Raw genomic sequence first — 24,239 nt, 5'->3', positions numbered from 1 at the left:
AGCCTGCAGAGCTGGCAGTGGAGTCGGACAGCGATGAGGCTGAGGAAGAAAATGGGCCAGTCCTGGAGGCTGGGGAAGGCCCAGATGAGGGCTCTGCATTGGAGGCAGAGATGGGGCCAGGGCCATCGGGGAGTGATGTGCGGACTCCGGAGCCTCCAGAGGCTGACAGTAGAGAGGCAGAGGAACAGGAGGACCCTGTTCCTAGTGCACATATGAGAAGAGCTGCCAGAAGGCAAGAGCAGCTAAAGCAAAGAGGACGACTCGGGAGCAGGGCCAAGAGATGATTGGCCCTTCCCATAAGGCTTAAAAGACCAGCAACGGCTCTTGGGCTCTTTGTTGGAAAACAACATTGATAGTATTGTTGCACTTTTCTCTTGTCGGTATCTTCTGCTTTTGAACTTTTGCCAAGAGAAGCCTTTGGCAGTTTGTCTAATTATACCAAGGTTGGTGATTAGACTGAAGAATTTGTGTTATGAAGAGTTTGTTTTAATTTAGTTTGGACTACGCTGAGAATGAGTTAATTCTCAGCTGTTCTAATAAAGTCTGCTTGTTTTGGAACTGCTTGCATCGATTACTACCTACTTGGGCCTGGATCACAACACAGTGGTCCTAAGGTAAGCAGATAAGACATCCCCTGAAAATAAGACCTGGTTTGCCAGACTAGGTGGCCACCCAACCCCAGCTGGGACAAATTGACAGCGACGCTGAAAGCTGCACTACCAGCAGACCCCTGGCTCACAGACAATAAAGATATTTTTGAGGCACAAAAGAAAATAAGACCAGGTCTTATTTTTGGAGAAACACGGGTATGTATGTATATAATGTATATGTATAGATACATTTTTATGATTGTAAGTTGCCAGATGTTACCCTATGCTAAAATGGGGTGTGTGTGTCAATAAAATGTATAAATACATTTGTTAATTGTAAAATTCTATATTTAGAGAAATATTTACTGCAATAAAATAAGTGATTAAAACTCCTTCAAATCAACCACAACAAAAAAAAGGACAAAAGATTTGTACCAGTGACGTTGATGGGGATAATACAAGAGGAAATCACTTGGGCATCTTGTTTCATTTTCTCCTCTGGAGTTGGGAGGGGTAGTGCTTTGCTCCAATTTGTTTGTTTATCCAGTGTAGAAGGTATATTATGTATTGGATTTTTCAGCCTCTGCCCTAACATGATATCTGTATCTTCTTCCTCTGAAGGATGGTGGGACTGTAAATAAATACAATCAAAATTAGCATCCATGCATAAACAAAAAAATAGTAAGAACTGGAAGTAAAAAAAAAGGAAGGAAGTTCCTTGGAACTTAGAAGAACTTTCTTTCATGTTGTTTGCATGTAGATTTAGAAATGAACAATTTACATATGATTGACAACCTGCAGCATTGATTTCAGTAGAACTTCAGCATGGCCTTATGAACTGATCTCATGCTCTATATATTTTGAAAGAAATACATATTTTGTATTTTTAAAATACCTGATTTTACTTCAAAGTAAGGTCTCTCTGAAATTAACAGAATTTAAACATAGGAATACTGAGCTATGGATTTAAAGTCAGTCAAAGGTGTTGCATTCACTCTGTCCATATGACATACTTAACCATGTCAAGTTAAGATCTGGTAGTTGCAATCACAGAACCTGAGCTTAAATAATGTTAACTCTGGGTTGGTGTTAGTTGCTATGAAATACAAACCTGGTTCATTTGATTAATTTATTGTCAATAATACAGTGTTAAACCAGAAAATGGGGTTTTGGTCACCAGATTAAATATGTCATGTGAACACAGCCATCTAATAATAAATACTGGATATCAAAAGAAAAATTGAGAAGCAAAGTTTGAACCAGGATCTTTAGAATATCTAACAGACAGTGATAATTCAGAACAAATAATTTAAACAAGGGACAAAAGATAAAGAAGTAAGATACCAACTACCTCAAAGAGTAGAATAAGAAGGAAGGAAGGAAGGAAGGAAGGAAGGAAGGAAGGAAGGAAGGAAGGAAGGAAGGAAGGAAGGAAAGAAAGAAAGAAAGAAAGAAAGAAAGAAAGAAAGAAAGAAAGAAAGAAAGAAGGAAAGAAAGAAAGAAAGGACTGTTGTGCTTTGTTGCTTTACTACGTGCAAGTAAAACAATAGAACAATCTAGACAATATCTAGAGAACTAAAAAATGATGGTTTCTTGAATGATAAATACAGCTTTTCCCATTTTTTAAAGTGCATATTTTTCATTTAATCAATCATCATACTCTAGAGACTGGAAGAAGTCATCCTGAAGTCTGTCTATTACCTAAGTTCAATTTTCAGTGTCAGTTCTGATGACTACTTGATATTTTGCCCTTTTGCTTATTCGGAAGCATTTCATTCTTTTAGTTTTTGTTAAAGGGACAAGATTTAATTGTTTGCATTTTTTAAGTCTATCAGAGCATTTAAATATTTTTATTTTTTATAACTAAGACCCACAATCAAGTTAACTTTAGTTTATTTTTGTCAAAAATATGCTGCTCAACACTCCTACTGAAGGCACAAAATAGACTTACAATCATTCTTAACCCCCAACATCTATGCTGAAGGCTGTAGTTCACAGTGATTTATCCAATTTATATCAAGCTACGTTCTTACCTTGCCAGCAATGCCTGTAATATTATACATAAAATGTAAAAGGGCCCCGTCTTCTTAGAAGATATTTCTGTCCATCTCTAGGTTAGGAAAACATTGCCATTTTCTTTCTTTCCAGCTTTTGTGCTGTTCATAGCAGCCATGAATAGTTCATATAAACTACAAGCACAAAAGACTTTGTTTCCTAGGTAACCTCTGAGCTAAAAAGTTGGTGCACGCAAAAAAAAAAGTCCCCTATAGCTTGCATTAGCTTGCATTTTGTGACCAATACCTCCCCTGCATAACAATGTCTTTTGGACAAAGAGAGTGAAATGACCTGACTACAATCTCTGATGGTCTGCCAGGGTTGCTCTTCAGCAAACAATAGCACTGATAACAGTCCTTTGACTAGGTCCATGCTGTAGCATTAATATCATTGGATACATTCTTGTAGTTTTCCAAGATCGCCATCTATTTTTTCCCAACTATATACAAATTTAGTTCAGGCATTTAAAACTAATCAACAAAAAGAAATTTGCTCATCAGCTATTAAACCTAACACCAAATTGGTATGGTGGATGAAAAAAAGTTAATGGTCTTTGTTGATATGAGCATGAAATAAAGACAACAAAGTTAGTCAGCCAAAAGAGTAGCAAAGAAAGTTAGGGAGTGAAAGGGACAGATTGTATGAGGAGGTTTTATTCGGTTATTTTCCAATACCTTTTTACTCCATGGGGTCATGTGGCAACACTCAGTAGGGGAAGACGAGCGGGTTCTATAAAACTATAAATATGAAATGTGGAGGGAGAGGGAAATGATTAAAAATTAACGCATACAACAAATGTTTCTATGATTTTTGATCAAAGTACATCTGAAATGCATGGTGTAGCATTAAAAAAGTTTCTTCATTGCATTCTGTTCCTGTGAGAAATAAATAATATAAATCTATAAAGTTTTTATCATGAGAACCTGTTTATCAATTATAATATGCTGCTTAATTTCTGCATATTTAAGACAGAGTGGTTAGCTACATGGAGGATGTTAATGGGCATAAAAATCATGGGTGTAGATTTTTCCCATGCAAGCTCTTTGAAAGTTGACAATACCATCCTTACAGCAGGAAACCATTCACTGATTATTTAATTCAATTTCCTCTGGTTTCTTAGTTTTAGGTCATATTATATAGAAACTGGTTTTCCCAGTTGCAATGTATGGCTGTGAAAGTTGGACCATAGGAAGGCTGAACGCCAAAGAATTGAGGCCTTTGAACTATGGTGCTGGAGAAGACTCCTGCGAGTTCCTTGGACTTCAAGGCGATCAAACCGGTCAGTCCTGGAGGAGATCAACCCTGACTGCTCTTTAGAATGCCTGAGCCTGAAGATGAAACTCAAATACTTTGTCCACCTAATGAGAAGGAAGGACTCACTGGGGAAGAGCCTAATGCTGGGAAAGATTGAGGGCAAAAGAAGAAGGGGATGACAGAGAACGAGGTGGCTGGATGGAACTGAAGCAGTAGGTGTAACCTTAAATGGACTCCAGAAGATGGTAGCGGACAGGAAAGCCTGGAGGAACGTTGTCCATGGGGTCGCGATGGGTCGGACACGACTTCGCAACTAACAACAGCAAATATGGAAATGGGTATGGGAAGTATCAGATCAACAACTTTTGCCTATTAATCTCAATTAATTTAATCATGGAATTTCTTCTGATGAAATGGAACCATGTGTAATTTATAAAGAGCTAGTTAACCCACTGCAGCATTAAAACAACTTTTAATTTTTCTTCATAATGTTGTCCTTATTGTTTTATATTAATTTGTTTCATATTGTATGTACAGTATTAATGAAACATTGCTGTTAGATGATGTAGAAACATCAGTAATAATATTGTCTGACTTAATATTGAAATTGGCCATGATGGCTGAGAATGATGGCAGTGATAATTCAAATATTTGGAGGGCACCAGTTTGGAGAAAGAAGTAACAATCAATGAGCTGCGAAACAGGATACACGTTTTAGCATCTTTCAGCATGAAAGATGGTTTGAGAAGAGAATATTATGGAAAGATGTAAAGCCTTCTTCAACTACAATAAAAATTGTTCAACATTGTTCATTCATTAAATGATAGCTTCCCTTCACTCAAGCACAGGGTGGACAGCCACTTATAAAGGAATTTTTTAATATTACCAAAAGGTCCTATTCTAAAATTATGAAAATCATTAGTATACATGTGCTGAACTTGCTAGTATGTGAATATGAAGATGCAGTGTTAAATCACTTATTGTAATTAGAAGCTATACAATGTAAGTGAAAGTGAGTCCTGTGAAAATGTACAACAAAACATGTCACAGTTACTCTTTTTCTGATTCAAAAATTTGTATCAGTGAGGGGAAATAATTGTTATATGCTGGCTCTATTTTCTTGAAAGGGATGTACATATTTTTTTTTGGGGGGGGGGAAGAGGGTACAGTATGCCAAAGAGAAAGCATGTAATTCAGACTGTCAGCCAGAAGAAATTAAATTCCACGTGAAGGAATAGGTCACCTGATAAACCGAAAACCAGGGGACATTGCATTTACCATTTTAAAACCTGGCAAAGGTGGGGACATCTTTTATTGCTGAAAACTGCTATCCTTCAAACAACTTGCAGCAAAAAGATATTCCAGGAGACAAGAAAAATGTGTACTCCATCTAATCTTGGATGGTGTCCAGTGAATTTCATCAACAGTTTTATAAAACCGAACAGAGAACTTTCCCTCCAGAAGCAAAGTGAGCCAGCTGATTAGATAGGGGTATCTACAGCAAGCTGAAATTTCATTAGAATGAAAAAAATGTGCACCTGGTTCTACAGTGCAGTGATACAAGTACAAGAGATTTGAATTTACATCACAACTTCATGATGCACAGTTCATTTCCCCTCTTTCCTCATGTAAATATCCCAGTCATGTGATACAAAGCAAAACCCCATGGTACCTCACTACCCCCTCCATTCTTGTAGACGCTTGAAAAGTTTGGATGACCTAGGTCAGTGTTTCTCAACCTTGGCAACTTAAAGATGTTTGGGCTTCAACTCCCGGGAATTCTAGGAGTTGAAGCCCAAACATCTTCAAGTTGTTAAGGTTGAGAAATACTTACCTAGAGTAACAAGACCCTTTCTTTCAGTGAGTTTTTATATAATTTGAAATGTAATGAAAGCAGCCTTTTCTAACATGGTGTCTTGTGGTCTGTATTACTACTACAATTTTTATTTTGCCATATTTAGTATAAATTTGACTTCTGAGTTGTAGTACCACCCACTTGAAGGATTATAGTTTAGAAGAAACTAATCAATCAATCAATCAATCAATCAATCAATCAATCAATAAAAGATTGTTTGATGGCATTTTCTCTAGTTAATATACCAGCACGACTATTTTGCGATAGAACTACTCATGCTTTATTGACAATTATTATCAGAAATAAATGCATATATCCTAGCATAGGCTTCTTCTGACTGACATAAATGATTACCCATCTGCTAAAACATGTCTTTTATTTAAATTTAGAATTTATAGTGAGACCAAGATAAAGAGTAAACATTTTTTTAAAAAAATTGTGGCTTGATTTAAAAAAAACATAGCAGGAAATTGAGATAAGAGTACCACATAATTCTTGTTCATTTTGTAATCGACTGATAATTAGGCTTCACCTTTATATTTTTAATAACAATGTAACAGAGGCTTGGCAGATGTTATTTCTCCTGGCATTTCCTGGCAATTTTTTCCCCTATTAGTTGACATTTAAGATAAAGATGTTTGGCTGGATAAGTTGCTAGTAACCCAAGCTGTGCTAACACATCATAAATGTATTAAGAAGACAAGGGAGAACTTACTTGTAGCAAATGATGGTCCTTAGTCTCTTTTTTCTTCTTAGTGTGGATCACAGGAAAAGAGGGAAATGGGGGAGCTACCACAGTTTGGTTCACAGTTTTTTGTTCTCGGTTATTACCCTGGTTTCGGTGCTCTGTAAGAAATAAGAAGACAATTGTTCAGCAAGATACACTGTACATTTAAAAATAGGTTCCTGAAAAAAAATATCTGAATCCAGATCCAATCCAGATGCACTGCAAAGTAATTACACAGTGATGAATTACATGCAGCAACTATCTATACATAGTTCTGTCAATATATTTTTGTCTTTCAGAATGATCATATTATAAATGGCACAGTTATGGAGAATGGGAAGCTTCTGAATAAATTCATGGCAGAAACACAGATATTTAATTGGGAGTTATCTCTAAACTCCTACATTATATTTTTTAATGAAAAGTGTGGAATTTTCTAAAAAAAGTGGTGCCTCAGTGATAAAGCCAATGTTATGTGGTGGTTAAGGTATAAGTCTAAAACCAGGAAACTGAGAATTCTATCCCATTTGATCACAAAGCCAGTTGGGTGACCATGGACCAGTCACTCTCCCTTAGCCTGAGGAGCCTGACAATGGCAAATTAGTTCTAAACAATGTTGCCAAGAAAACTGTAAGGATTTGTCCAGGCAGTCACCAGGAATTAAAAACTGACTCAATGGCACAAATGCTAGCTTATACTCTTCAGCGATAACTAATTTTCCACTCTTTGTTTTTTATTGGATATTATGATGAAACTAACATCTCTGAAAAATAAAACATGCATGAAAAAATCACACAAATTCTGTTTTCATTTGTTCTCATTCATTCAGCATCTACCATCAATAAAACCCATATGGTAGGAAATGAAGTTGCCATATTATAACTTAGATTCTCCTGAGAATAAAATTGTTCTACAATTGATGCAAAATATTTAAGACAAACTTGAATGTAATTATATGTTGAGAAACCATTTTAAAATAATAGTACACTAGAAGTATAATATATATTTTTCATTACATACGACATTGGGTTTTGGAAACATTCAATTCTCTAGTACTAGAAGGTATAAAAGTGCACTCAAGCCATCAACTCAGAATAACTACAGGAACTGATGGAATATTTACAGAAATATAGAAAGCAAATTCAGAATAGACCTGGAAGAGACCTTGGAGATCTTCTAATCCAGCCCCCTGCTCAAGCAGGAGACCCTATACCATTTGAGACAAGTGACCGTCCAGTCTCTTCTTAAAAACCTCCAGTTTGGTCTCCGTCGCTGTCAGACGGTCCCTTGGGACCGCCAGCCCCGTCGCCCGTAAAGAGCCGACTTCACAGCTGAAAGGCGGCTCGAAAAACTCAATTTCCATAAGGAAATGTGAGATAGAGCAGGCGAGGGCAGGTAGAGCCCTCTGTGAAGTCTCCAGAGTTTTTCTTTTACTCTTGGGGACGAAGCAGGATGAGGCTCCCTATTTCCTTCGCCGCTGCTCCGGGCTTCGGGATACCTCTGCCTTTTGCAGAGCCAGGCAACGTGACCAAGCCTCTTAATGAAAATCAACAGATGGTTTAATTAAAGAGGACGAGATTTGGACTTGGGACCCTAAATCGCAAGTATTTTTAATGATTTTACAAGCGTTTTTAAGTGAAGAAAAAAAAAGTTTAAAATGGCGATTGCTGAGGCTTGAGAAGAAGAAGAAAGCCGAAAGCGAAAGTCCTTCTGTAACAAGCTACAAAGTAGCGGAATAAACAGTGCTGGCTAGAATCTAGAAGAAAAATATCTATTTTAAGTTACTTTTTTCTTGGAGATTTGTACTTGATCTTGTTTGGGGAGAAGTTTTCTTTCTTTAAAAAGACTTTGTTTGTGTGGCAGGATGGCATTAAAACTAATAAAGCCTGACAAACAAGCAGCGGGGGGGGGGGGTGTTCCCCCATTCACAATTATGTGAACAAGTTTCGAGTTTACAGACTCAGAAGAATGGCTTTAATTTAAAAGAATTTGTCCTAGAGGAAATGGCAAGATATCACGAGACTGTGAACCAGAATTTTGAAAAATTTAGGCAGGAAATTAAAGAATTGATACAACTAAAGTATGATAATTTGCAACGAAAGATTGTAACAGTGACTAATGCTTTTTCAGAAATAGTTATAAAGATGGATACAAATATCAAGTTATTAGAGTCTAAAATGGAGGAAGTTGATGATAAGATTTATAATTTGGACAATAAAATACAAAGAATTGAAAATGATTTGATAAATATTCAAGACAATAGTTTAGAAGTAAAGTCTAAAAAGGAAGCTGGTCACGAGACTTACAATGCAGAAGATATAAAGCAAGGGATTGAAAAAGAAGTTACAATGATGCAATACAGGCTCGCGGAATTTGCGGTTAGAATGAGAGGGTTACAGGAAAATAATAGAGATGATTTAAGAAAAATATCTGCTCAAGTTCTGGCCGGGATTTTAAAGGTTCACCCTGAGGAGGTATCTTGTAAGATTGACAAGGCCTATAGAGTAAATTCTTGGATTGCAAAGCAAAGGCAATTGCCTAGAGATGTGATGATTTACTTTACAGATAAAGAAATAAGAAATGATATTGTGCAGAAATCCTTTAATTCTACTCTACAATTGTATGGAAGAAAGATCTGGATATATAAAGAGTTGCCGCCCAAGATGTTAAAAGATAGAAAGAAATTTGGATTTTTGGTGGCTGAACTAAAGAAACAAAACATCTCATTCAAGTGGGACATTCCAGTTGGCATAATATTGAGATATCAAGGAGAAAGATATCAACTAAATACTGTTGAAAAAGCAGAAGAATTTTACTACAAGGTTCTTAAAAAGCAAAATCAACAAGAGATAGAAATTCAGGATAAGCAGAAGGAGGTGGAAGTAATGGAAAAACAACAAGTTACAGAGGTTTTTGTAGATGAGCCGCTTCTGGATTCTCCTTCAGAGGTCTCAGCTGGACTATTTATAAATACAAGAGAGGCGGCTCTGGATTCTAATGTGATGACTTATCAAGTTACAGACCAGCATGGAAATCAATCAGTTGATATACAACTTATAGAACCAGAATGGAGATTTAAGCCACAAAAGCAAAACCAACAAGATCAAGTTATAGATCAGCATGAAAACCAAACAGTTGATATACAATTTATAGAAAGGAAATCAGGATGGAGATCTAACCCACAAAAAGTCAAGAAAAGAAGAAGCAGGTCTCACAAAAACAAAAACTTTTAAACTAAACAACAGTGTAGTGCCAGTTATCTAAGAGATGATTGAATATATGAAAAGATAGCTGAGGCAAAGTATTGGTTTATATTATCTTGAGGAGAGTGACACACCTCTGCAGTGCTGTACTTTTGGGATGTGAAAAGGGCCTTAAACTGAATGGATTGGAACTATCTTTTTTTGGATTCTTTGACAAATGCACTATGTTTATGCTGAGCTACAAGGCAAGAGAGTTATGGGATTGGGGCACGCAGATGATCTGATTGTTACCCTATTACGGTGGTTGGAATTAATAATTTAGATGAAAGACACTACTATAGACATTATATGGAATACAAATATAAAGTCACTCGGGTGGTTGTTGTTGTTGTTGTTGTTGTTTTTTAAGAAGATATTTGCTATTGATGGGGGCAGATGGTAATTGAAGATACTGAACATACTGTTGGAATCAGGATGTGATGTTACCCTAACATGGGTGATGGAGTTAACAATCCAGCTGAAAGACATTACAGAAGATATCATATGGATTACAAGCTTAAAGTCATTTTAAGGGGATTTTATTTACATAAGGGAATACTTTTTAGTGGTGTGGGCAGAAGAATAAAGATATTAAGAATTATTAAGTATGGTAGTCCTGTAGGAAAGTGGGTGGAGACAGGTTAGCTTATTGATTGTTTAGTTTAAGAAAAGGGATATTATGTTTAGATATGAATATATGTAAAAGATTTGAGTTAAGAGATATATCTATGGGGGTGGAGGAAATGGGCAGACTATGAGTTGAATCAATGTTAAATTAGGAATTATTATATAGTCTTATAGTGGAAGGTTGCTTTGAAATGTTATATTAATATACATAAAAGATTTGATTTAAGAGATATATGTATGGGGGGAGAAAAAGGGTAGATTATGAGCAGAAATTGCTAAACTGGGAGATATAATAATATTATTATGCTAAATTAGGAGTTATTATATAATGTTATAGTAGAATGTTATTTTGAAATGTATAGTATAAGGGGGATATAATAATATTATTAGAAAGAAAGGGTCAGTGTATGGGGGATGGAGCAAGGGGATGGTAAAGTATTATATAATCTGTTATGGATCTGGGTTTTATTTTGAAGAAGCCACAGGGGGAGGGGAGGGGGAGGGGGTTAGGGAGGAGGGGGGAAAAAAAGGGGGGGGGGAAATTTGTATTTGAAAAACTTTTTCAATTAAAAAAAAAAAACCTCCAGTGATGAAGAATCCACAACTTCTGAAGGCAAGCTGTTCCACCATTTGTCCTCATGGTTAGGAAGTTTCTCCTAAATTCCAGGTTGCTTCTCTCTTTGATGAGTTTCCATCCATTGTTTCTTGTCCTGTCCTCTGGTGCCTTTGGAAATAAATTGACCCTCTCCTCTTTGTGGCAGCCTCTCAAATACTGGAATACTGCTATCATGTCCCCCCAGTCCTTCTCTTCTCTAGATTAGTTAAATCCAAATCCTGCAACCATTCTTCATATGTTTTAGTCTTCAGGCCTTTAATCATCTTAGTTGCTCTTCTTTGCACTTTTTCCAAAGTCTCAACATCTTTTTTGTAATGTGGTGACCAAAACTGGATGCAGTATTCCAAGTGTGGCCTTACTAAGGTTTTATAAAGCGGTACTAATACTTCATTTTGATTCTATGTTTCTGTTTATTTAACCAAGGACTGTATTAGCTTTTTTAGTTGCTGCCATACACTGCTGACTCATGTTTAAGTGATCCTCCACTAGGATTCCAAGGTCCCTCTCACAGTATGTCAAGATTGAATCACTTTGTTTCTTTCAAACCTTAATGCTTTTCAACTTGCCAAATAACTGGGGGGGGGGGAGGGAAGAGGGGAAATGAAATGCTGAGAACGTATGTGGAGATCGTGAGAGTTTGGCAACCATCAAGGTCACCACTGCAGGTGCTCAAGAATGAGATGGATTGTTCCCATAACAAAAGGACATCTCATAATTGGACAACTCAGGGGTGGGGAGAAGAGGAAGCTGTTGTTTAACTAGGCAAGCCTTTGCATGGGAAAACCAGAATTGGTTTTGTTTCTTCAATACCAAAGTGGTGTATACAATAAAGTTTTGCTTTTGGGATTTCAAAGCTCCTGAGAGTGTTTCCTTATTCTGGGTTCACTAGTTGGATGGTTGAGATACTGTTTTTGAGCCAGGTTTCACCTAATCTGTACTTGTACCTGGTTTTTCATGCCCAGGTGTAAAATCTTGCTTTTATCCACATTAAATTTCATTTTGTTGGATAGGGCCCATTGTTCAAGTCTGTCAAGATCTTTTTGGATCCTGAGCTTGTCTTCTGAGGTGTTGGCTATTTCCGCCAGCTTAGTGTCATCTGCAAATTTGATGAGTTCCCCTTCTACTCCCTCATCTAACTCATTTATGAAGATACTGAAGAGTACTGGGCCTAAGATTATTTTTTTTCCAGTATTTTCCCAGGTATTGATGTCAGGCTGATTGGTCTGTAGCTTCCTGGGTCTGCTTTTTTCCCCTTTTTTGAAGATGGGAACCAGACCGGCTCTTTTCCAATCATCTGATAGTTCCCAAGTGCTCCAAATTTTTTTTAAACATTAAATAAAGGCTTTGCTGTAGATTGAGTTGTTGTCAGAGCCTCTTTTAGATCATCCAATCTTTGAATAATATTAACTTGCTCAGGTTCTGGCAATGCATTAAATAGGTCAATCAGCATTTCTTCTGGCACATCCTCAGCAGTTTCTGCAGCTGTGGGTAACAGAGTTTGTATATCACTCTTTTGCCTTCTCAGGGTCAATTCAGCTGCAGCAGCCTCAGGCTTAGCAGTGTGAGGGCTGTTGCAGCCTGGATTTAAAGCAACAGTTCCCCCTTGGTGACACTGTTTCAGGAGTGGGCACACCTTGTCTGAGCAAAAGACCCGTATTGGAAATATTGAAAAGGTGCTCAGAAAGGGCTTCATTCTAAAAAGTATAGAAGGAATTGTGGGCTGCTTGAATGATAGAAGAATTCTCATACATTGCTTTCTCGCTGGCAGCCGACAGCAGTACTCTGTCTGTAGTAGATCTATCAGAGTGAATTCACAGTGAAGCAGCTGGCTCAGGGACAGCCTAACAACTTCTCTATCACTCCGCCCTCTATTCAGTCTGTTGTCGTAAATTTGCAAAGTAACCTGATTAGTCTACAGACTGTGGTTATATTGGTCATCTCTTAGGCCTTTACCTGATTGTTTTCTTTATGAGTGTTCACATTTTTGGAAGTAAGACAAGGGCCTTCTCTAGTTTCATTTTCTGAATTAGCCATCCCATATCTATCCGTGGTTGTCCTCCCAAGTCCTTCTGCAGTATTTGGGTGGCTCCTAACAAACTTTGCTAAAGATTCTTTCAGGCAGACAACCTTATTTATGACAGTTGATAAAAGTTCATAGATTGAGTTTACAGTTTGAGCTGTAAGCAAACATTGTCTAGAGAGGAGATCTGTCACATTTTCCCCCTTTAAATTTATTACATCTCCCTCCTGTGCAAGGAAGGCTGCTGCTAAGTTCCAAGAAGGGGAACCATTCTCTGAGAGAGAGGAGTAAAGTTCTACATGCTGTTTGCTTTCAAGTTCAGTTTGTAAGTCCCATTCCAATGAGTCACATAAATTAAATTTATCTGATAAGGCAACTGCAGATAAGTTACTTACTGGAACAGACTGTCTGTTTGCGGTATAATCATCCATTTTCTGCTGCTTCAATGGCTTGAATGAACTCTGTGTTGCAGATTGCTGCCTTTTCTTTTTATATTGACCCATATGGATTCTACGAGGTTTCATCCTTGGTTTTGTGTATTTCTGTAGAGATATTGTGATCTTTTATATACAGTGCAACTCTGCCTTCTCTTTTGTTATGTCTGTTTCTTTTGAATAGTTTGTATCCTTTCATCAGTATATTCCAGTCATGAGTTTCATACCATCAAGTTTCAATAACGAGAACTATATCATATCTGCCTTCATGTATTAATACTTCAAGTTCACCCTGTTTGCTCCCTAAACTTTGAGCATTAGTGTATAGGCATTTGAGTCCTTCATTTGTCTTGGGTATGTTTCTTATACCTTCTACTTTGTAACTAGGATTTCCATCCTTTCCATCACTCTCTACTTCATTATGTTTTTTTTTATTTCTTTTTTCTCTTTACTTCCTTCCTCCCTATATAATTGGGTATCTAGTGGTTTTTGCTTGGAATTAGGTTCTAAAGATCATGAAGATTGCCCCCCTCCCCCCTCAATTTTAGTTTAAAGCCCTTTTGATAAGATGAGCCAGTTGTTTTCCAAATATATTCTTTCTAGTTCTTATGAGCTTCACTCCATCCCTTGAACCATGAACCCTTCATGTAGGTAATGCAGACCATGGTCTAGGAAGCCAAAATTCTGTTGACCAGTTTTTAAGCCAGTGGTTCATTTCTAAAATCCTTTGCTCCATCAATGGATGTTGGCCTTTTGTTGGAAGTATAGCTGAAAACACCACTTGTGCTCCTAATTTTTAAATTTCTTCCCTAGCTGTTCATAATCTCTTGTGATAGTTTTTAGATTCATTGTTGTGTCATTGATCCCCACGTGTAGAAGAAAGGGCTAGTAATCTGTGGGGTTGGTTATTTTGGTAAGGTATTCAGTTACATCTTTGATTTTTGCTCCAGGGAGACAATATACCTTCCTAGATTGACTGGCTGGTCTGCACATTATAGTTTCCAGTGGTGAAATGCAGCTGATTCTATCTGGCTCGGGAGAACTGGTAGCACCGGTGGTGGGAGACTCTGCCCACCTGCCCAGACATCATCACATCCCATTTTTGATGCTCTGTGCATGCACAGAAGGTCCTGCACATGCACAGAGGTGTTGCACACAAATGAAGTAAGCGTGTACACACGCACGCTCCCATTTGCGAACCCGTAGCGAAGGTAAGTGGATTTCACCCCTGGTAGTTTCTGTTCCCTTAAGAATTCAATCTCTTATCACCAATATTCGTTTTTTTTTCTTAGGGAAGTCTATTCTACTGTTCTTCCTGTTACAACCTATGAAATCAATTGTTCAGTTCAGCTTCATTGGAGTGGGCTAGGGTAGATAGTAGGGGCTTTGCACTTGGTTGTTGTTTCTTCTAAAAGTGACATGTTTCCATTGGTCTTGCTCTTTGGGTACATATGTAGGGTCATTTTTTACACAAGCTGTTTGTTCCCTATTGTGTTCAATTTGGATGTATCAGTTTTCTTCTTTATGTTCATATATGGGGTCATTAATTTTTTTAAGAAGCTGTTTGATCCCAATTGTGTTTTATTTTGATGTAGTCTTATTGTTTAGGTTGGGATTTCTCACTTTGTTCATTGACTTTCTGAGGAGCTAGAGTTGCCTTTAGATCCTTTACTTCTAGTAATTCAAGTAGTTTACATTTGATACATACAAAGCTTGGATCTTTTGTGGGCATAATCTGAAACATATGACACACTTTGCAAGTCATTATAGTGTCAGTCTCTATTTCCATGACTTTTTTTCTTTGTTTGCTCAAAAAATAAAAAAATTCTAAAAATTAAATATTTTCCTGTTGCGAAGTGTCAGTTTACAAAAGTATATGATAGTTCTTGACCTTTTGTTCTCTGTCTTGAAAAATTCATAACTATCTTCCCCGTTTTAAGTCTCTGTCCCTTTTTCTGCAGTTTTTTTTATTTTTTTCCTCTCAGATCATTAAGAATTTAAAAATTTCTAAAGAATTTTTTTCAAATGTTTAGTTGAGAAATTTAAAAATTGAAAAAAAAGTGAAAAGAATTTTCTTTTTTTATATATAATAATTTTTATTGTAGTTTTTCTTTTCCATGATTCTAATACATAATCAGACAGTGTCATTTTTATATACTTTGGATTAACAGTTCATGTAATATATACATTATATACATATATATACATCCTCAACTTCCTTGTGAATATTACCTATTTTTGTTTCTGTTGTCTATCCATCTATACCATTTTTCCCAAACAGCATAATATTCCGAATCATTTTTTTTCTTTTAATTCTAAAGTTAGTTTATTCATTTCAGCACATTCAAATATTTTCTGAATGATCAATCCCTCTGGTGGTAAGTTATGTTCCTTCCAATATTGCGTGAACACAATTCTTGCTGCTGTTAGTATATGTAGGATCAGATATCTTTGTTTTTTTATCAAATTTAGTTTTTAATATTTCCAGGAGAAATGTTTCCGGATTTAGTTCAATTTGACAATTTATTAAGTCTTATAGCCAACCTTGTATTTTGGTCCAATTCTTTTTCGCTTTGGGGCATAGCCACCAGGCATGAAAGAAGGTACCTTGATGTTGGTTGCATTTCCAGCACCTGGGGCTTAGGTTTGGGTACATTTTAGCCAGCCTTGCTGGAGCTAAGTGCCAACAGTAGAGGATTTTATACTGATTTTCCTTATAGGCAACTGATTTTGTTAACATGTAGTTTTTGTTCCAGATTGTTTCCCAATCATTTAAGGCTATACTATGTCCTATATTTTTAGCCCATGCAATCATCAGTTCTTTCACCACCTCCTCTGCTCTATCAAATTCTAATAAATAGTTGTATAATTTGGATATTAATTTTCTTTTGGGGCCAATCAGCAATTTATCTAGTTGTTTTGGTTCCATGTCAATTCCATATTCTTCCACATCTTTCTTGTGTCTGGATTGCAGTTGTAAGTATGGCCACCAATCAATGAGTAATCCCTGTTCTCATAATACCTGATTATGTTTAAGCTTTCCCTGTTTGTCTAAGATTTCTGAGTATTTAGGCATGTTGCTGGTATCTAATGTGTTGGGGTGGATCATAGCTTCCATAGTAGATAGCCAACTGGGAATTTTCATATACTGTTTCTTCTTTGTATCTTCCCAAATTCATAGCAATGCATCTCTTATTTTATGTCTGTAGAAATATGAGTGTATCCTATTCCCTTTATCCCACAAAAAAGCATGCCACCTCTTTTGTAGATCGTGTCCTTCCAGCATTAAAACTCTTCTGTTCTTTAAGTTAACCCAATCCCTTATCCAAACTGCTTTGTGGTATAGTCCAAAACCACCTCTACTTCTACTATCTTGGAGAGAGCGTAATTTTATCCTTGCCTTTTTTCCTGATCAGACAAATTTAGTAGTAATCTTAATTGAAAATTGAAAAATTTTCCGTCTAATGGTATGGGGATTGTTTGAAATAAATACAGTGGTTTAGGTAGAATATTCATCTTGATTGTCGCTATCCTACCTAAAAGTAATATTTGTAACATTCCCCACTTTTCCAAATCCTTCTTTATTTGTTGGACCAAAACCATATAGTTATCCTCCTTTAGGGACGAACACCTCACCGTTAACCATATCCCTAGATATTTAATTTTTTTAACAATTTGTAAATTCATTTCCTTTTCTAATTCTTTTTTCTGAATTGTTGTTAAATTTTTAACTATCATTTTGGTTTTCCTCTTATTAATTTTTAGTCCTGATACTTCTCCATATTTTTCTATTTCTCGTATTAGATTAGGGCCAGACTCCAGAGGTTCCTCAATGATAAATACCATATCATCTGAACAGGAGCTGGTATATGACTCCATCCCACCAGCTGAGAGGACCAGCCAAGAGCCTAACCACCGTGAGAGGGTGGCTTGGGCTCTGGGCCCCACGGGCTGAGCTGGGATGGCATTAGCTATTTGCATTCTGCACTTTGTACCTGCTGGCAGGGGAATTACCATCGGACAAACCGCCGTAAGAGGGCGGATTGGGGATTTATATCCTGGGAGCTGCACTGTTTCTGTTGTACCATCATTCGGCACCTGCACTTTACACTTTGCTGGCAGAGGGACGGATCATCGCATCCGCCGTGAGAGGGCGGATTTTGGACCTATATTATGGGTGCTAAGAGTGCAAGTTGAACCATTACTTCCATCTCACCAGTAAAGGGGGCAGACCATCGAGCCAAGCCGCTGTGAGAGGGCGGTATGACTTATCCCTCCTCCCCCCTTGGACTGTGTCGACCTGGAGACGGACTTGGCCTCTGCTGTGAGAGAACAGCGGACTGGGTCTTGAATCCTTTTGTGGCTCCTGTCTTTTTTATGTTCTCCCTCGGACTTTTCTGTATGGACCCTTTAGGGGACGGTCATCTCATCCCTGCGGCAAGATGTACGCAGCAGTGGAGCTTCTTGGTCTGCGAGATTCCCCCCTCTCGCAGGCTTGGCCCTCCACGTTATTGAGGGCCTACCTCAATGACGGATTTTGGAATCCCGAGAGGTGGCATGCCGCAAAGAGGGGGCTGAGGGGCTTTTTAAAATTGTCTTTGTGTAAATTTTTAAGGGGTTTGGGGAGGGGGGGTGGGGAGGGAGGGTGATAGGTCAGGCTTGGCACAGGGGCACGAACTGGGAGGTGTGGAGCCGGGTGTGGAGGGGCTTAGTGTAAATAAGGGGTGGGGGGGTTGTGTGGGTTTGGGGGAGAACCCACGGGGGATGGCCAGTCCGGCTGTTAATGGTGCTATAGGGGGTACGGACTCTGGGGGAAAGGGGACTGTTAGAATGCCCTCTATTGAGGGCTTCTCCATTAATACACTGAGTGGGAGGGGCAGGTATGGCGGGAGCAGGGGGCCGTATCATGTGGTGGAGGCACGCGCTCACTATCTCCCAGCGATTGCATGCCCCGGTCCCCTTAGCTCTTCCTGTTCCTCAGGCTGCTTAGAGTCTCAGGGCCCGAGTCTTCGGCTGATGTTGTGTAATGCCAGGTCCATAGTAAATAAAGCCCCCCTCATTTGTGATTTTATTCAGGAGGGGGGAGCGGACCTGGCAGGTATTACGGAGACCTGGTTGGGCCATGAGGGGGGGGTTCCCCTCGTGGAGATGTGCCCATCAGGCTTCCGTACATTTCATCAGCCGAGAGCTCAGGGCAGGGGTGGGGGGGGTGGCGGTCATTATAAGAGAGGATCTTGATCCGAGGGAGACCACTGTGCCTCAGATAGCCGGATGTGAGTCCCTTTTTGTGAAGTGGGGTCGTGGGGTGCAGATGGGTCTGTTGATCACGTACCTGGCTCCCTGCCATGTGGTGATGACCCTGCCCAAACTCCTCAATATTATAGCTGAGGTGGCGGCTGATACCCCCAGACTTGTGGTCATGGGGGATTTCAACCTGCCATCCATCAGTGAAACTTCTGAGGTAGCTTGGGAGTTCATAGCTTCCATGATGGCCATGGACCTGACCCAAGTAATTCACGGCCCTACTCACATGGGGGGACACACTCTGGACTTAGTTTTTGTCTCTGGTCAGTGGTTGAGTGGCCTTGATATAGGGGATATAGATACTGAACCCTTGTCATGGTCTGACCACTCGCTCCTTCCGTCGCAGGGAGGCGGAGCCGACCAGGTGGTTCCGCCCCAGGCGCCTGATGGATCCTGATAGGTTCCAGATGGAGCTTGGGCCATTTCCTGAAACTCTAGCTCACGACTCGGCTGATGACCTGGTGGCCGCCTGGGATAGTGCGGCTTCCGGGGCTTTGGACCGGGTTGTGCCTTTGCGGCCTCTGACCCGGCACCGAACTCACTTAGCTCCTTGGTTCTCCGAGGAGCTGAGGGAGATGAAGCGCTGGAAAAGACGCCTAGAGAGCGGTTGGAGGGCCAGCCGTTCCGAATCCGACTTGACACTAGTAAGGTCTCATATTAAGACCTATCTAGTGGCGATAAAAGCAGCGAAATCTAGCTATTTTGCCGCTCTTATCGCGTCATCAGATAACCACCCAGCCGCCCTGTTCAGGGTGACCCGCTCCCTTCTCCATCTGGGAGCGTGGGAGGACCCCTTGCAGGGCCGAGCTGAGGACTTTGTACAGTATCTGGATGTTAAAATAACTCAGATTCGGGAAGACTTGGCCGCTGACTGGGTTAGTTCAGATGAGATGACTGAGGCAGGCCTTGAGAGTGTTATCTGGGAGGAGTTCGATCCTGTGGCTCCCGAGGACGTGGACAGGATCTTGGGACAGCTGAACGCCACCACATGTTTATTGGACCCATGTCCCTCCTGGTTGGTGCTGGCTTCCCGAGAGGTTACACGACGCTGGCTCCAGGGAATTATCAACGCTTCTTTGAGTGAGGGTGTCCTGCTGGCCGCCTTGAAAGAGGCGGTGGTGAGGCCTCTCCTCAAGAAGCCATCCCTGGATCTGGCTGTTTTGGCTAACTATCGTCCAGTCTCCAACCTTCGCTTTATTGCGAAGGTTGTTGAGAGTGTGGTGGCGCGACAGCTTCCCCAGTACCTGGATGAAGCTGTCTATTTGGATCCGGTCCAGTCCGGCTTCAGACATGGGTACAGCACGGAAACGGCATTGGTCGCGTTGGTGGATGATCTCTGGAGGGCTCAGGATAGGGGTTACTCCTCTATCCTGGTCCTGTTAGACCTCTCAGCGGCTTTTGATACCATCGACCATGGTATCATGTTGCACCGGCAGGAGGGACTGGGAGTGGGGGGCACCGTTTTGCGGTGGTTCTCCTCCTATCTCTCCGACCGGTCGCAATCCGTGTTGACAGGGGGGCAGCGGTCGACCCCAAGGCGCCTTGTTTGTGGGGTGCCACAAGGGTCGGTCCTCTCGCCCCTCCTGTTCAACATTTATGTGAAGCCACTGGGTGAGAACATCTGTGGTTTTGGGGTGGAGTTCCATCAGTACGCTGATGACACCCAGCTGTACATCTCCACCCCAGACCATCCCAACGATGCCTTGAAAGTGATGTCCCAGTGCCTGGAGCCCGTGTGGATCTGGATGGGGAGAAACAGGCTTCGACTCAACCCTTGCAAGACCGAGTGGCTGTGGCTGCCGGCGTCCCGGTATAGCCAGCTGACGCCATCGCTGGTTATTGGGGGTGAATCACTGGCCCCCACAGAAAGGGCCTGCAACTTGGGCGTCCTCCTGGATGCATGGCTGTCTTTAGAAGGGCATATGACGGCCATGGCCAGAGGGGCTTTTTATCAGGTTCACCTGATATGCCAGTTGCACCCCTTTCTGGATCGGGACTCCCTACACACAGTCACTCAAGCACTCGTCACCTCTCGTCTGGACTATTGTAATGCTCTCTACATGGGGCTCCCCTTGGGGTACACCCGGAGGCTCCAGCTGGTGCAGAATGCGGCAGCGCGGGGGATTATGGGAGCGACGGGGTGCTCCCATGTGACTCCTCTCCTGCGCGAGCTGCATTGGCTTCCGGTGGACTTCCGGGTGCGCTTCAAGGTGTTGGCGATCACCTTTAAAGTGCTCCATGGCTTAGGGCCAGGGTACTTACGGGACTGCTTTCTGCCACCAATAGCCTCCCACCGGCCAGTTCGCTCCCACAGAGAGGGCCTCCTCAGGGTGCCGTCGGCTAGACAATGCCGGCTGGCGACCCCCAGGCGGAGAGCCTTCTCTGTAGTGGCACCTACCCTTTGGAACAATCTACCCCCAGAGATACGAGTGATCTCCGACCTCCGGACTTTTCGTCGGGCCCTAAAAACTCATCTCTTTCAGTTAGCCGGTCTCTCTTGATTTTATGATTTTATGGTTGATTTTAAATTTTGATATGGATTTTAAATTGATAAATTTTAAACTATGGGCCAAATTTAATTATTTTAAATCTATTTTTAATCGTACTTTATGTATAAATGTTTTATTTTGGCTGTTCACCGCCCTGAGTCCGAAAGGAGAAGGGCGGTATAGAAATTTGAATAATAAATAATAAATAAATAAATAATAAAGGCCTGTGCCTTGTTCTCTTCTCTTATAATTTTCATTCCCTTTATTTCTCGATTTGCTCTGATTCTATTTAGTAATATTTCTGATGTTAAAATAAAGAGCAACGGTGACAATGGGCACCCTTGTCGTACACCCTTAGTTATCTGAAATGTGTTGATAATATCCCCATTTACTATTACCCTTGCCTTTTGTGTCTTATAAATTGCCTCTATCATTTTCTCAAATTTAATTCCCAATTTCATTTGCCTAATTTGCCTAATCATGAATTGTCAGTTTATATTGTCGAAAGCCTTTTGGGCATCCAGAAAAACAAGGGCCACTTGTTTCTCTGGATGAGCTTCGTAATATTCCAGGGTGTCTACTATTATTCTTGTATTATCTCTTATTTGTCTATTGGGAAGAAAACCATTTTGATCTGGGTGTATAGTCTCATTCAATACTCTTTTCAGTCTTTCTGCTATTATGTTAATGAATATTTTGTAATCTGCATTTAAAAGGGATATTGGTCTATAATTTCTAATTTGACTCTTATCAGTACCTTCTTTCAGAATTAAGGTGATGTATGCCTTCCTCCATGATTCTGGAATTTTTGCTTCATATAATGCTTCATTACAAAGTTCCAATAACACTGGTTCTATAATTTCACTCAGATTTTTATAGACTTCCCCTGGGAGGACATCAGGTCCTGGTATCTTGTTATTCTTAAATTTTAGGATTATTCCTCTCAGTTCTTCTGGTGTTATTCCTTTATTTAACAATTCCTGTTTTTCTTTTTTCTTTTTTTTTAAATATACTTTATTAGTTTTATGGTTAAAAACATCAAATCTCTACTAAAATCAGAAGTGCAGTGTTTGTACATGTTTACAAAATATACATCAGGTATACTTCACACTTAAATTGCAAGAAATAAGCATACCCTGACATCATGATTTTATCCTATTGTTTAACCATTCGTACCACTTTTCCCATACTACATGGTGTTTTGATTTCTCATTGTTATTTAGCTGCTTCGTTAGTTTTGACATTTCTGCGCACTCTAAAATTTTATTTATTAATATTTCCTCTGGTGGTATGGTTTTCTCTTTCCAAAATTTTGCATACACTAATCTGGCCGCTGTTGCAATATGAATTATAAGTTGAATTTTATCTTTAGTAAACCCATCCCTGATTATTCCCAAAAGAAATATTTCAGGGGATAAATCTAATTCCTCTTCGATTATTTCCCGTAACCAATTTTGAATTCTAGACCAAAACCTTTTTGTTATTGAGCAGGTCATCACATATGATAGAAGGTGCCAACATCTTTCCACACTTCCAACAAGTTGCTGAAGCATTAGGAAACATTTTCGCTAATCTGGCTGGCGCTAGGTGCCACCTGTGGAGCATCTTATAATGATTTTCCCTGTATGTTGCTGCTTTAGTCATTTTATAATTTCTGTTCCAGGCCTCTTCCCAATCATTAAAATTTAAACTATATCCAATGTTTTTTCCCCAGATACTTAACTGGTTTCTGGCTATATCCTCTGCCCTGTCCTCATCTAATAGAAGATTGTATATTTTTGCTAACATTTTCTTCTCCACCCCCAGCATAATTTTGTCTAAATTTCTATACTTTGCTTCTATGCCATATTGATCCTTATCCTTCTGGTACCTTGAATTTATCTGTAATTAATTCCACCAGTCTAGGTTAAAGCCTTGGTCTCTCAGTGTGTCCAGGGATTTAAGATTCCCATTTTCATCTAATATATCCTTATATGTGCCCAATTTTAAAATGTCTCTTCTATTTGGAGAAGTCAGGGCCCCCATAATAGAAAGCCAATTTGGTACTTTGGCATAGAACCGCTGCCTAATCTCCTCCCACGTTTGTATAAGGGTCTCCCTTACTTTATGTTTGTGAAAATAATATTTTTTCTTATTTCTTGGGTCCCACAAATGGGCGTGCCATCCTTCTTGTAAATTGTGACCTTCTAAGGTCAGAATTCTCCTATTTTGCAATGTGACCCACTCCTTAATCCAAACTAATTTAGCTGCCTTTTGGTAAGCTTCCCAGTCGGGGAGTCCAAAGCCACCCATATTTCTTTTCCCTTGCAATATCTTATATGAGATCCTCGCCTTCTTTCCCTCCCATAAAAAAATCCTAACACTTTTATTCAAATCTAGAAAGAATTTTTGGTCTAAACTCACCGGTATGCTTTGGTATAGAAATATAATTTTGGGGAGGATATTCATCTTAATTGCTGCTATTTTACCCGTGAAAGACAATTTTAGCTTTTTCCATCTATCCAAATCCTGGTGTATTTTTTGTAATTGTGGGTATAATTATCTTCTTTTAATGATGAATACCTCGAAGTTATCCATATTCCTAAGTATTTTGTTTTCTTCACTACCTGGAGATCTAATGATTCTTCCAACTCTTTCTTATATGCTTCTGTTATGTTTTTCACTATTATTTTGGTTTTTGTTTTATTAAGTTTAAAGCCGGCAACTTCTCCATACTTCTGTATTTCCTGTAATAATTTTGGGCCAGTTTCTAATGGGTCTTCTGTTATTAGAGCCACATCATCTGCAAAGGCTTGCGTTTTAAAAATTTCTTTCCTAATCTTTAGTCCTTTGATTTCTTTATTAGATCTAATCTTCCTAAGTAGCACTTCTAATGCCAAGATGAAAAGTAGAGGGGATAGGGGACACCCCTGCCTTACTCCCTTTTGAATCTGAAATGTTCGAGTCTTGTCCCCATTTATTAGTATGCTCGCCCTCTGTTTGTGATAAATATTCTCAATCATTTTCCTAAAATTTGCCCCAAATCC

The 24,239-nt window shown here is 39.5% G+C and overlaps 1 protein-coding gene across 2 annotated transcripts in view; it reads right to left on the bottom strand.

The window, feature by feature from the left end:
* The window catches only part of NHS (NHS actin remodeling regulator), a 541,425-nt gene that overhangs the window by 25,396 nt on the left and 491,790 nt on the right, over window positions 1–24,239 (bottom strand). The window contains exons 3-5 of one of the 2 annotated variants that reach the window (XM_070943769.1): window positions 6,470–6,600; window positions 3,320–3,382; window positions 1,026–1,221 (exon numbers count right to left, since the gene is read on the bottom strand). In XM_070943769.1, coding sequence (XP_070799870.1) covers window positions 1,026–1,221; window positions 3,320–3,382; window positions 6,470–6,600 — 390 coding nt within the window. The remainder of the gene's footprint in view (window positions 1–1,025; window positions 1,222–3,319; window positions 3,383–6,469; window positions 6,601–24,239) is intronic. The other variant, XM_070943770.1, reaches the window with a different exon arrangement.

Source organism: Pituophis catenifer, unplaced genomic scaffold, assembly GCF_029215685.1.
Source record: "Pituophis catenifer annectens isolate HBS135680 unplaced genomic scaffold, rPitCat1.0.hap2 SCAF_4, whole genome shotgun sequence".
Taxonomy (NCBI): domain Eukaryota; kingdom Metazoa; phylum Chordata; class Lepidosauria; order Squamata; family Colubridae; genus Pituophis; species Pituophis catenifer.
Note: the sequence above shows the minus strand (reverse complement) of the source record. Positions and strands in the feature narration are given on the sequence as shown.